General features: G+C 36.0%; 2 protein-coding genes across 9 annotated transcripts; both read left to right on the forward strand.

Annotated features, from left to right (window-relative positions):
• The first annotated feature begins 799 nt into the window (after positions 1-799).
• On the forward strand, positions 800-5,677 carry LOC103852373 (glutathione S-transferase T3-like). Of its 8 annotated transcripts, none has more exons than XM_033272862.1 (4): positions 804-2,750; positions 3,129-3,323; positions 3,413-3,550; positions 3,647-5,677. In XM_033272862.1, exons 2-4 carry the CDS (start codon positions 3,129-3,131, stop codon positions 3,746-3,748), a joined length of 435 nt encoding a protein of 144 aa, XP_033128753.1. In that variant the 5' UTR covers positions 804-2,750; the 3' UTR covers positions 3,749-5,677. The 8 variants fall into 8 exon arrangements, with proteins under 8 accessions (XP_033128741.1, XP_033128746.1, XP_033128733.1 ...); XM_033272859.1 differs by having other exon boundaries at positions 811-3,323; positions 3,647-3,758; positions 5,060-5,677; XM_033272850.1 differs by having other exon boundaries at positions 800-3,323.
• An 84-nt stretch (positions 5,678-5,761) lies between these two features.
• LOC117125908 (putative nuclease HARBI1) lies at positions 5,762-7,410 on the forward strand. Its single transcript, XM_033272839.1, has one exon. The coding sequence runs from the start codon at positions 6,034-6,036 to the stop codon at positions 7,303-7,305; it is 1,272 nt and encodes a 423-aa protein (XP_033128730.1). The 5' UTR covers positions 5,762-6,033; the 3' UTR covers positions 7,306-7,410.
• Positions 7,411-12,627: the final 5,217 nt, after the last annotated feature.

Genomic DNA, 12,627 nt, shown 5'->3' on the forward strand with positions numbered 1-12,627 from the left:
AAGGTTGTATGTCATGCAACGGACCAAACAAATCATCATTACTCCCTTGTTCCTGAAAATAAGATGTTTTAATTTTTTTACTTATTCCATAAAGATAGATTTTTTTATATATTTAAGATATTTTTTAATATTTATAAAAAACATTAAATAAAAATATTTGAATTGATTAAATTTAATTGGTGAAAAGTGTATAATAAAGTAAAAGAAAAATTAAACTATAAACATTTATTAAATTCTTAATAAGCATGAACACTTTAGAAAATCTTACTTTCGAAAACAGAAATAGTATAATTTTGAAGCCCAAGGATTTTTACTAAATTTGTTGAAAATAGTGGCAATATAACCACATGATTAATCTGTATTCCGTTCATTCTAATATAGTTAGGGTCTGACTGGTTCAAACGCAGCAGTTGCGGTTGCGGGAGTTTGTGGATGTGGGCGGTTGCGGTTTCTAGCGGTTTTAAGAGATTTGTACGACTGGTACTGCGGTTAAAAATTGGTGCGTTTGCGGGTGACTTATGACTGGTTAACTACCAAATGCGGTAACAGTCAAATAATAAATTAACAATATTTACATTTAATATAATTATAAAAAATATCAAAAATCATAAAACTATAATAAATATAAAATTTATATTTAGAAAGTTATAATTTTAATTTTTGAAATTTATTGAAATTGTTTTTATTATAAATTTTTTATAATATTAATTAAATATAATAGATATATTTTAATATTTTCATAATTTTAAATTTTAAATTTTTTATTAAATATTTTTACATTTGTATATATATTGTTTAAAAAAAAAATGTACCCTCCCGCAACCGTTCGCAAACGCTAGCTGGAGCCAGCTTTTGAATTTATGAGATTCAGAGCGGTTTGAAGCGGTTTAGAACGATTTGAGTGATTGTTGCAAACTGCCCGATAAAAACTGCGTTTGCGGGTGGTACCGGGAAAACCAGTCGTACCTTAGTCACCGGTTAATCTGCTATAATATATTATGGGATTGGGCCAGAAATAACCACTAGCTATCTGTTAGTATTAGCCACGAAAACTCAGAGGTCATATAACTTTCAATGTTTTCTTGTTCGATCGAATCACTAATATCGAGGTTGGGCTCACAGTTTCTGTGGGCCAATCATGTTCACTTTTCAGAGTGTTTTGGTCACTAATTTCAAGATTGACCCTACAATTTTCATGGCTAACTGTATCAGTGGCCCATAAAACTGTTAAATGTCCATGATTTCATATAGGCTTATTAGTTTTTGATTGACGCAAAACTTCATAATATAATTTTTTTGAATTATAAGGGATATCCTGACCCCATAGATTTCATAATATATACTCGTGTACACTTAAAATTTCCAACCTCAGATGGTGAATTTTCATTCGTAAAAACCATCACATCATCCGTTTTGATAAAACATGTCTTTCAACGGTGATATATTTTTGTGAGACAAGAGTACAAGACTATAAGACTACTAGGGGTTGGCCCGCCCTACGGGCGGGTGAATTTATATTAAAATATATTTTAATTTTATAAAAAATTGAAAATTACTTTAAAATGAATATAATAAATATATTTTGTTTTCTAATTAGATTATATATTTATTTTGTTAACATTTGACATTTGTTTATAATTCTTACATGTTTGAATTTTTATTTGTTATCAACTATATTTTAAGACATTGTACTATTTAATTTTCAGTATTCATTTCAGTTATTTTTTAATACAAATACGCTCTCTTTCTTATTTTGCATTTGCATGAGATTATATATATGTGTAGTATTTTTTAATACATTTTTAAATTGTGTATTAAAGTTTTATGTTTGATTATGGTATATCTGAATGAATTCTATCAGTGATTATGAGTGTCTCTAACAATGTTTTTATGCAAAAATTTCCTTTAACCAAATACTAAAATCCCATTGTCTTTGGCTAATCTACCAAATACTAAAATCACATTTTATTTTTTGGGTTTATACTCTTGTTTTTGTTTTTCAAAATAATTTTCAAAATATTTCTCAATTTTTATTTAATTCTCAGTTTACCAACCAAAAAGAAACAAATCCATTAAAATTCACTTTTTTTTTTACATTTCGTTCATCTGGGTCTAATGAAATCTAGAAAATAATCTATGTAATAATCTTTGATTGTGGTTTTTCATCATTTTCAGTTTTTCCAATTTTATGTTTAATAACCAAAAAGAGAAAAATTTCCACCAAATTCACTATTTTATCTCTTTGGCATGAGTTTAATAAAATCTGAAAAATATTGTAAGTACATTTTCACCATCCTCTTTTTTTTTTCCTTGAAATATATTTATTATTAAATTATATCATCTAATTTAACTAAATTATTATTGTATAATGTGTTTTTTTTCATCTGGAATCATATTTGTGGATGGTTGACCCCTTAGACCACCCGCATCGGGGGTTTATGAGGGAGTCATGGGCTCGGTATCATAGGGCTTTTCGATTAAAAAAAATAAATAAATGGGTTTCAACCCGTGAACCGGGTCTTCCAAGTGAGCCCGTATGATACGGGGTCATGCCACGCGGCGCAGAGGGAGTGGCTACGCGATCTCGCGTGTTGAGTGAGAAAAAAAGGGTATCGCGTGAAAGATCCCATTTTCTCTTCTCTCTTCGAAATCTAGGGTTTCTCTGTCTCTGAGGCGATTTCGTGTCGGAGTCCAGAGCCGGAGCTTTTCTCGATCAATTCGTCGTCGGAGTCACTCGTAAACGCTCTCAGGTGAGTCTCAATCACTCCGGGACGAGATAGCTTCGATTTGATCTCGAGAGGTTTCTAGGTTAAGGATGTCGATTTGGGGGTTTCATCTTAGGGTTGTAAATCGAGAAGGGGGTTTCGATTTCTTGGTTAAAATCGACATACGGTTTCCTTTTAGGGTTCGTTTATCGTGGATTTCATTTCGATTTGGGGGTTTCGTGTAAGGGTTTGAAATCTAAAAGGGGGTTTTAATTTCTTCGTTTAAATCAACATACAGATTTCTTTTATAGTTCGTTCATCGTGGATTTGAATTGGATTTGGGGGTTTTTAGTTAGTCTTTCAAATTTTTTTTTTTTTGTTTCTCGGTTGCTTCTGTTCTAATTATTTGTTTTCCTGATACAGATGGATCCCGAAGCAGAGATAAGAGACACAAAGAGAAGAAAGGAGCACATCGATATGCTTTCAATCGTGTGTGATTCAGAACACGGGATTCCGACGAGGTGTCCCTGCGGTGGGAGTATAATTCACGAGGTTCGTGGGAAGGAGGAATACGACACTCTCCCCGGCAAGCGTTTCTTCACCTGCATAAACTACGAGGTATAAAACGGGTTCTTGTCTTTTAAATTATGTCTTCTGTTTTTGTCTGTTAATTAACAATCTGATATAGTTTATGTGTTGTTACCAAGGCTGATGGTTTTCATTATCGTCAGCCTTGGGTCATTGGTGTGCAGGAGCATATCGAACGGCTCACAAGTCGTGTGGAGGAGGTGGAGGCGGTGATCAAGTGGCTGCCGGAAGTGAATAATAAGATCAAGAGTCTGGAGGTAATCTGACTTCCCACTTATGAATTTTGTTTTGTAATTTTTTTCTTATCTTTTATACAGTGACTAACACCATCTCATTGTCATTTCCTTGAACAGGCAGAGGTAAAAGCCCTCACTGTGGAGGTTGATAGGCTCACTGGGAAGGTTTATAACCTGACCGTGCAAGTGGATCACTTGGAGAAATGCTGCTTCGACTGAAAACACAAAGGTAACCACACTATCCCTAGAGTTGTTGCCTAATAATGAATTTGAACTTGAACTAGAGTAGGTTAGAGTAGTAGTAGAATTTAAACTTGAACTGAACCAAAACTGAAGTAGTTGTGTAGTTAAGTAGTTAAGTTAAGTGTAATCAATTTTTGAATGGTCTGTGTGAACTTGTATTTAAACTTCAACTGAACCAGAACTAAATTTAAACTTGAAATAATTAATTTGAAAACCTGATTTGATGTTTATTGAATGGTCTGTGTGAAGTAGTTGTGTAGTTAAGTTAAGTGTCATCAATTTTTAGTGGTTAGAAGGTGTTTACTTCCTTGTACTTGCAAACCCAAAAGTAGTTTAAAAACCTAGCTAATCGACATCTTAAAACATAAACGAAAACTTAAAAACTTCAATACTCAACCAAAATGGATCCTTTTCCCCTAAACTCTCCCGGCTTTGTTAACCTGCTTACTTCCCAGACCCCTCAGCCAATAGAAATAGGATCTTCTGAGGTTCCTAAACCTCCGGAAAGGAGGAAGTGGACAACCAAAGAAGATTTGGTGTTGATCAGTGCTTGGTTGAACACCAGCAAGGATCCAATAACCAGTAATGAACAGAAGCTAGGAGCATTTTGGAAGAGAATAGAGGAGTACCTGAATGCTAGCCCTCTGCTCGTTGGCTCTATTCCTAGGGAGTGGAGTCAATGTAAGCAGAGGTGGGGAAGGATTAATGAGCAGGTGTGTAAGTTCGTGGGATGTCATGAAGCTGCTCTGAAGGAGCAGGCGAGTGGACATAATGAGAATGATGTCATGAAGGTAGCTCATGACATCTTCTTTAATGACTACAAATCCAAGTTCATTCTTGAACATTGTTGGAGGGAGCTTCGGTTTGATCAAAAATGGAGATCACACAGTCTGACATCAAATGGTGCAAAGGAGAAAAGGAAGGAAACTGCGGATGAGGTGGGTCGCGAGGAAGATGTTAGACCTCCCGGAGTCAAGGCTAGCAAAGCAGCAAAACGCAAGAAGCATGGCAATGAAGCAGCGTTTGATCAGATCGAAACCATTCTAGCAGCCAAGAATATTTTATCCAAACAGAAAATACTTGATAGGTTGCTAGGCAAAAACGCTGATACACTTACAGATCAAGAGCTTGCTCTAAAAAACAAACTCATATCTGAATTGCTTTAAGTTGGTGAGTGGTTATTTTTTTTGAAATTTACAGTTGGTTGCTAGGAAATGCAGTGTATGATGTTTGTGTTTTAATCTTTTCCTTGATGTATATTGATATTGTAACTGTTGTGCTTTGTAGGTCACGGGTTCAAAGAGGAGGATGCGTGGATGGTTGCAGGTCTCTGTTTCTTTATGTATCAAATCAAGTCACGGGTGGTAATGTAGTAGTAGGTGGTTGTAGTGGTAGGGTATGTAAGATGGAATCACGGGAGAGTGTAGTTTTTTTCAACTTTCTACACTCGTTTTATGTATCAAATCATGGGCATGTCCCCACGGCTTTACTTTTGTACTCACGGGTGTATGTACCCACATGCTACTTGCTTCAATGTTTTTCTATATAAATGACTATGTGTTTCATTCATGCATTTTATCAAAACTATCTTACCATCTCGTAATCTTACCTACCAACACCACTACGAGAATCACCAACCAACACCACGAGAATCACAACAACAATCAAACAAGAATCACCAATCAACACAAGGAATCAACTCTACTACTACTCAACCCCACGGATCATCTCTACCATTCAACAAAGGTAAGTTGAAAACCAAAAATTCTTAGTAAAGTTATAACCCAAAAAAAAAAAGATTCAAGAGAAATATATTGATTTATATTTTAAATGATAATATTTACTAAGTTTAAGACCAAAATAATAAAAAAAAAAACTAAGGTTAAAACCCAAAATAAAATTGAAGAGATTCAAGAGAAATATATTGATTTATATTTTAAATGATAATATTTACTAAGTTTAAGACCAAAATAATAAAAAAAAAAACTAAGGTTAAAACCCAAAATAAAATTGAAGAGATTCAAGAGAAATATATTGATTTATATTTTAAATGATAATATTTTAAGTTTAAGACCAAAATAAAATTGAAGAGATTCAAGAGAAATATATTGATTTATAATTTTAATGAAAAACTTTACTAAGGTGAAAACCAAAATAATATTAAACAAAAAATTAAGGTTAAAACCCAAAATAAAAGTTTAATAAAAAATTCGTCCATATTGCCTTTTGTAGGAAAAATATTACAATAAATATCATCAACAATGTCTTCCTCATCAAGTGATGAAGCGGATGAAGTTTTTGATGAATTGGTCGATGAAGTAGTTGATAATTTCATCGATACAATAATTGATGGTCAAACCAACAAACCAAAGAGGCGAGCTTATATTGAAAGAGATCGAGAACTAGGACACATTCGACTATGCAACGACTATTTCAGTAATAATCCAACGTACACAGAAGATATGTTTAGGCGGCGGTTTCGAATGAACAAGCCATTGTTCCTTCGCATTGTCGACCGTCTAAGTACTGAAGTTCCGTACTTTCAGCAAAGAAGAGATGCTACCGGAAGGAACGGGCTATCTCCACTTCAAAAGTGTACGGCAGCGATACGTATGCTCGCATATGGTCAGTCAGGAGATACGTATGACGAATATCTCCGGATGGCTGACAGTACATCACGTTTATGTTTGGCAAAATTCACTGATGCAATAATACAATTGTTTGGGGATGAGTATCTACGAACACCTACAGCCGAGGATCTTCAGCGATTACTCGATATTGGAGAGGTACGGGGATTTCCGGGGATGATAGGCTCCATCGACTGTATGCACTGGGAGTGGAAAAACTGCCCAACAGCTTGGAAAGGTCAGTTCACACGTGGTTCGGGAAAGCCGACAATTGTCTTAGAAGCCGTGGCATCACAAGATCTTTGGATTTGGCACGCTTTTTTCGGCTTACCAGGTACCCTAAACGATATCAATGTTCTTGATCGGTCTCCAGTTTTTGATGACATCTTACATGGTCGAGCCCCTAAAGTGAAGTTCAAGGTCAACAACCACACTTATCGTATGGCGTACTACCTTACCGACGGCATTTATCCTCCATGGGCAACATTTATCCAATCCATCCCACTTCCTCAAGGTCGTAAAGCACAGAAATTTGCAGAAATGCAAGAATCCGCCAGAAAAGATGTCGAACGGGCTTTTGGAGTATTGCAATCGAGGTTTGCAATTGTTAGGAACCCAGCTCTACAATGGGACAAGGAAAGGATAGGAAAAGTAATGATAGCTTGTGTCATATTGCACAATATGATAGTAGAGGATGAACGAGACGGATACGCTCCAATTGATACATCTGAGTTTGAGACAGGACAGTCTAGCAGAAGTTCGGAGGCGAGAAGCAGGGATAGTGTTAATGTCACCCCTGATATGTTAGCCATGCGGAGAGAAGTTCGAGATGGCGACAAGCATCATCGTTTGAAAGCTGATTTAGTGGAAAATATTTGGCAAATGTTTGGTGATGAAGATGAATAAATAAGTTATGTATGTTAGAAAAATTTCTCATTTATGTAATGTATTTTTAATGTAATGAATAAAATGTTTTCATAATTTTAATAATATGTTTTAATATTTTATTCATCTTTTCTGAATATTTTAATTTTTTTTTTTAAATTAATATTATTATTTTATTCTTATGAACTCCTTCTTCGGGTTCACTAATGCAGAAAACAGCATATCCGAGTTCATAACTGTACATGGGCCCACGAAAATATAATAAAAAATGTTGGTGAACCCCAAAGAGGGGTTCACCAATGCTCATGCTCTTAGCGCTTTCCTCATATTGTCTAATTCATTGTTTCCCGTCAACTGGTAAAAGGGAGCCGACTTGGTGGTAGTTATGGCCATGAATCCTGCAACTAAAAAGGCCCGTGTCATGTGACTGTTTATCAACTTCAGCACCCATAGATCAAAGCTAGCATACCGTTGGCAACATGGATTTTGATTTGGAAGCTAGGAGTCTCGAGAAGGTCTTTCAAGGGTGATGGTGGCTCATGGACTTGCGGGCAGCAGATGCTGAACCTTCAATCTGCTGCATCTAAGACATCCCTAACGAATTCTCCATTCCATAGTAAACATCCCTAACCAGCTCCCATTTCCCTGCTTTTGTTGTTTGAGTGATTCATGCAAAGGAATGTAATTAAAATTTTGTTACTAACGTAGAGCTGGGAAGTCAAACAAAAGATGGGTGTCAGTGTTGTCTTAAAGATAGCAGGATTTCTATATTTTACTAAATTCTGGGGAAGTTAATCTAACTTGAGATTTTGGAAGCAGATGCATTGAAGGCACGAATTGGAAGCCGCGTTGCTCGTTACCGCGTGCCGTACCTAAGAAGTAAATTTAAGGTAGTCAAATTTTATACACACATCAAGTTCAGTTAATTTACCCGTTTGTTTAGGTTTCTACCGTGTCTAGTGGCCAGATCGATCTGCTATAACAATGCGGGAACCATGTGATTAGGTGAGGACCAGAAGCACATACCGGGTGCAGTCATTTGATACACCGCCTGTTAAGACAGTCGAGAGTTTGTATTGTTTAAGTAAGATATGTTTCAAAAATAGTTCTGTAAGTATTACTTAAGAGAAAGAGAGGGAGAGATGGTAATTTTACCTTGCGCAGCTGAGTTATGATGTCTCATTGATGTGTGTTCCTCAGCATGTTTGCCTGCAACAGTTTTATTGTTGTTAAAAGGTTGATTGCCTGCAGCCTGCAGGGAACTGGGTTTGTGAATGAATGGGAAATTTCTCTTTTTTGGAAACACAACTAACCTTATGTTACGTTTTAGAAGCTTGGCGTTGCGCGAAAGCATCCTGTTGGTGCGGGGGAACTTGCTCAAAGCATCTACATAGTAAGACCGTAAATTTTATGAGACGGTGGTGAAAACCATAAATTTTCTACACTGCCCTGATTATTGTTTGAACTTACTCATCGCTGATATAGTAGCTTTTGTGACATTTACAACTGGAGTGCCAGTGCTGCTCAGATAGTTCTCAGGCTGGAAGTAAGCATGCTATTATAAGCACGATGGGATTAAAGTTGTTTCATATAGTCCTTCAGATGTAGCGTTACATGTAGTAAGCAAGAGCTGTGAGACCACTGTTTTCTTACTTGGTTTGCAGGAGAGGCCTTACTATAAGATCACTTCATTATCTTCCCCAGGAGCTTCACCAAGTGTTGGAACCATCATAGTTCCTTTTTTGGGAGTTTTGATGGTTGGTTGCAGGTCCAGGGAGAGTGTAAAAGTAAACCAAACAGAGATCAGTAAGCTTTGTCATTCTGATTCTATTTTACAGGAAATTTGCTAACCTTTTCGTCAACGTCTAAATAAAATAAAAAGATTACCTTGGCTGTGCTTCTCATGTCCATTCCAGTACCACCAACCCTGTTCTGAAAGATCGTAGAAACCCCAAATTAAAAGGTAAAAAAAAAACAGAACACATAACTCTTTTCTTTGTTGTTCAAGATGAAATTATCAAGCAACAAACCAGTGAGAATGACAAAACATTGTCTTTTAAATCTGAACTGCAGAAAGAGAGATGAGGAAGAAAAAGTTACTGATATTTTGAGTACAAAAGCCAAGAAATGGCAAAACTAATTCATGAAAGGAGCATATTGTATGGTAAAATAATCATACAGAAATATTACCCAAATAATTTTTTCGTTGGAGGAGCTTAATTTGACGACTTTGTTTCTCTGACAACTGGTTAACAAAACAGACCCATAGTTACGACAAAGAAAGAGGAAATCAGATGCCAATATATTCTAAGTGGACGAAATGGCGTTTAGCTAATAAGAATGAGGGGTACTTACTTGTCAAGCTTCTCTTTTCCTACAGTCTCAGAGTCACAATAAATATGGATTCCAGATGTTAAGTTCAGAAATAGCCCACCTACAAATAATATATTAAGTTTATGTGAAGCTATGTCTGGTGAAAACATTTTTGCAATGAATTACTCCAAAGCTATATTAATATGCATAAACTACACATAGTAGCAAGTTTATAACCTCCAAGGACAATATTTGGTTCACTTCCGTAGCTTTCAAATTTGTTATGAAGGCAAGCCAAGGAGTTTAAACATACTGACACAGACGGTTACATCCCTGCAAAAATGCAATGATATTGAGACGCGGTAGGCATACGTATAAATATGGACTATAACCACGCGAGATTAAACAATCGTAAGTACCTCTCTAGACGTATAGTAAGCATTACACGTTGTGCCTCAGATGAACGGTCCTTGATTGTGCTCCTGATTGCACTTACCTCACCAGTCTAAGAAATTTGTTAAGTGGAAATACCAACTAACTCCTAAAATCACAAAAACATACCAGGTAGCTGTCTGTTTCTGTTCGCCAAAGTAAGCAGTTAGCCGTATGAACGGAAAAGGAAAGCTTCAGTTAGTATCAGCTTAGTGGACTCTTGACAACTTTTCAAAATAAGTGCCAAATGTTGTTGCTCCGCTTTACGTCGAAACCGCTCATCCTGTAGACTGAACCTTCACTGAAACGATCACTGAAATTGTTGAGATGGTTCGCACTGACGGACCCTTGCATAAGAATCGATAGTTTGAATAGGATCCGGAAGTGATTATCTTTCCTCAAGGAATAGCATGTCAACCCCCATCAGCTCGCTTCCTCTCTTGGCATTTCTCCGAGAACCTAAGAAGACAAAGCTCAGTTAATCAGCAAGAAAAGAGTAGGAAGTTTCCATTTTTGGAGTTAGTAATCACCAGAGACAATACTTCTAGATTTCACAGAGATGGAGCTGTATAACGCTCGGAGCATTGAAATTTATAGGAGGAGCCCTCCCGTGGGTTGCGTATGAAGATGGTGAGGTCGATTAAGGTATAAATCAATGGAGAAAGAAGGCGTTACCGGAAGTTCATCGGAGGAGGCTTCAGGGAAGGGAAGGGTCGGCGACGATGTTAATCTAATGGATCTAAGCACTAAGCAATGATACGTTGGGCCTGAATAAAAAAAGAGAACAGAAGCCTAGTTATAGACATAACCAGGTTTGGTTAAAAGTCAGAAATTGCAATGACCCACTTAGCGTTCGTTAACGAAAAAATTGGAGAATAATTAAAGTGTGACACGTGTCCAAAAATGCCCCATCCTGAAAAATGATGTGGAGGGCTAAGGTGAGAGAAAACTCCCCTTTATATATATAGATATAAAAGACATAGATTGTTTTCTATTGCGTTCGTAGATGGTGGAACGTGTGCTTGGGTTTTGCTCAAAGTCAACATCTTACTTAGGCGGGTTATTCTTTGTCTTTACGTCCAGTGTGTACTGGTATCATTCCTCGTGCGTTTATGTTCTATACACATACTGTTTTAGAGATTCAGACACAGTTAATTGTCCGGCTTTCTCAGTGTTTCAGTTGTTAATAGATTATCATCTAAAAATAATCCTTCACCTTCCCGGTCAATGATTTTGGCAGATTAATCATCATGTGTATATGGTGGATTCTTGAAGGTTCTAAACAAGTATACTTGTAATAACATACATATCCACCAATTACTTTGAATCATCTACTATTTTGTGTTTGTTCCTGTGATCTGGTTATATATACTGCTCAGGGGCGGACGGAGTGCATCGGGTACGGGGGCACGTGCCCCCAACTAATTTTAAAATTTTCTTTAACAAATGATGTAAGTACATATAAGTGCCCCCAACTGAAAGAAAAAATACAATGAAAACTTTGTTGTGCCCCTATTAAATCTACTTCTGCATCCGCCCCTGATACTGCTGTAATTTTCTTTACATGTTTTTGATTATATATCATGATTTTAACTACTATTGACGAGTAAGAGAGGACCGGAAGAAAGAGAGGAAGGCCAAGTCCTTGTGTAAAAATGATCATCTAATTATACTCAACTGTAGATTACACTTTACCTTGTCTATGCATGTGTTTCATTCGCCAGCTAGCAAGCTAACTGTTAACTCTAACAAATCCTAGTCTACTATTAGCATACTCATATAATACAAGATTCATAATATTCGAAACATTAAAATATGTCATAAGAATCCAATCAGGATCATGCGTCCATTTCAATCAAACATTTTTATATAAAATTTTTGTTTTGTTTCTCTTAAAAGAATGGGGTGAGCTGGAGAAGGAGACAAAGCAGAGGAAAGCTAATCCATTAAGTGAATGGATTTGAATAGATAGAGCAACATGGATCCGCCTTACTTTGAATCATTGAAATGGTATTGCCTTTTGCTTCTTTCCATTTTTTATTTTATTTTTGTCTGTTTTTTGCCTTTATTATGTTCGTCTCAATTTTTGTTATGGAGAAACTTCTATTGAGTAGCGTTACGTTATTCTTAAATCTTTGGAGTTTACACATATTAACCTAACATGTTAATGTAACATGTTCAAAGTAACTTGTATTATGTTTCTTTACAAAATAGCCAAAGATCCAGATTTAAGAAAAGTCTGTATTACCAAAGTTTATCATGTAACATGTTCAGGCCAGTCTGGTTAAATATCGGTCCGGTAAGCAAGTTGACTTCGGTCAAATTTGATATCTTCTAGAGTGATCATCAAACGGACCTAATTTGAAATTCATACGAGAATTATATCTCTTAGATATATTTCCAATAACTTTTAAGAAGATCAAATGGTGAGAAAATTGAAATCATTGTCGAGATTTTACTACTTCATAGTTATGTCTATCCACATTTTAGGTGTTGTTCGTTTGCCCATCTGTCGTCGTCCATTAAAATGATTCATTTAGATAATCCAGTTAAATGATTCTGGATGTTATTCGGCGTTGTTTTCATTTTTTTTTTTGC

Source organism: Brassica rapa, chromosome A01 (assembly GCF_000309985.2).
Source record: "Brassica rapa cultivar Chiifu-401-42 chromosome A01, CAAS_Brap_v3.01, whole genome shotgun sequence".
NCBI lineage: Eukaryota > Viridiplantae > Streptophyta > Magnoliopsida > Brassicales > Brassicaceae > Brassica > Brassica rapa.

Coding starts and splice junctions, on each gene's coding strand:
- LOC103852373 (XM_033272842.1), top strand. CDS start 4,174: ATGGATCCTTTTCCCCTAAACTCTCCCGGCTTTGTTAACCTGCTTACT.
- LOC117125908 (XM_033272839.1), top strand. CDS start 6,034: ATGTCTTCCTCATCAAGTGATGAAGCGGATGAAGTTTTTGATGAATTG.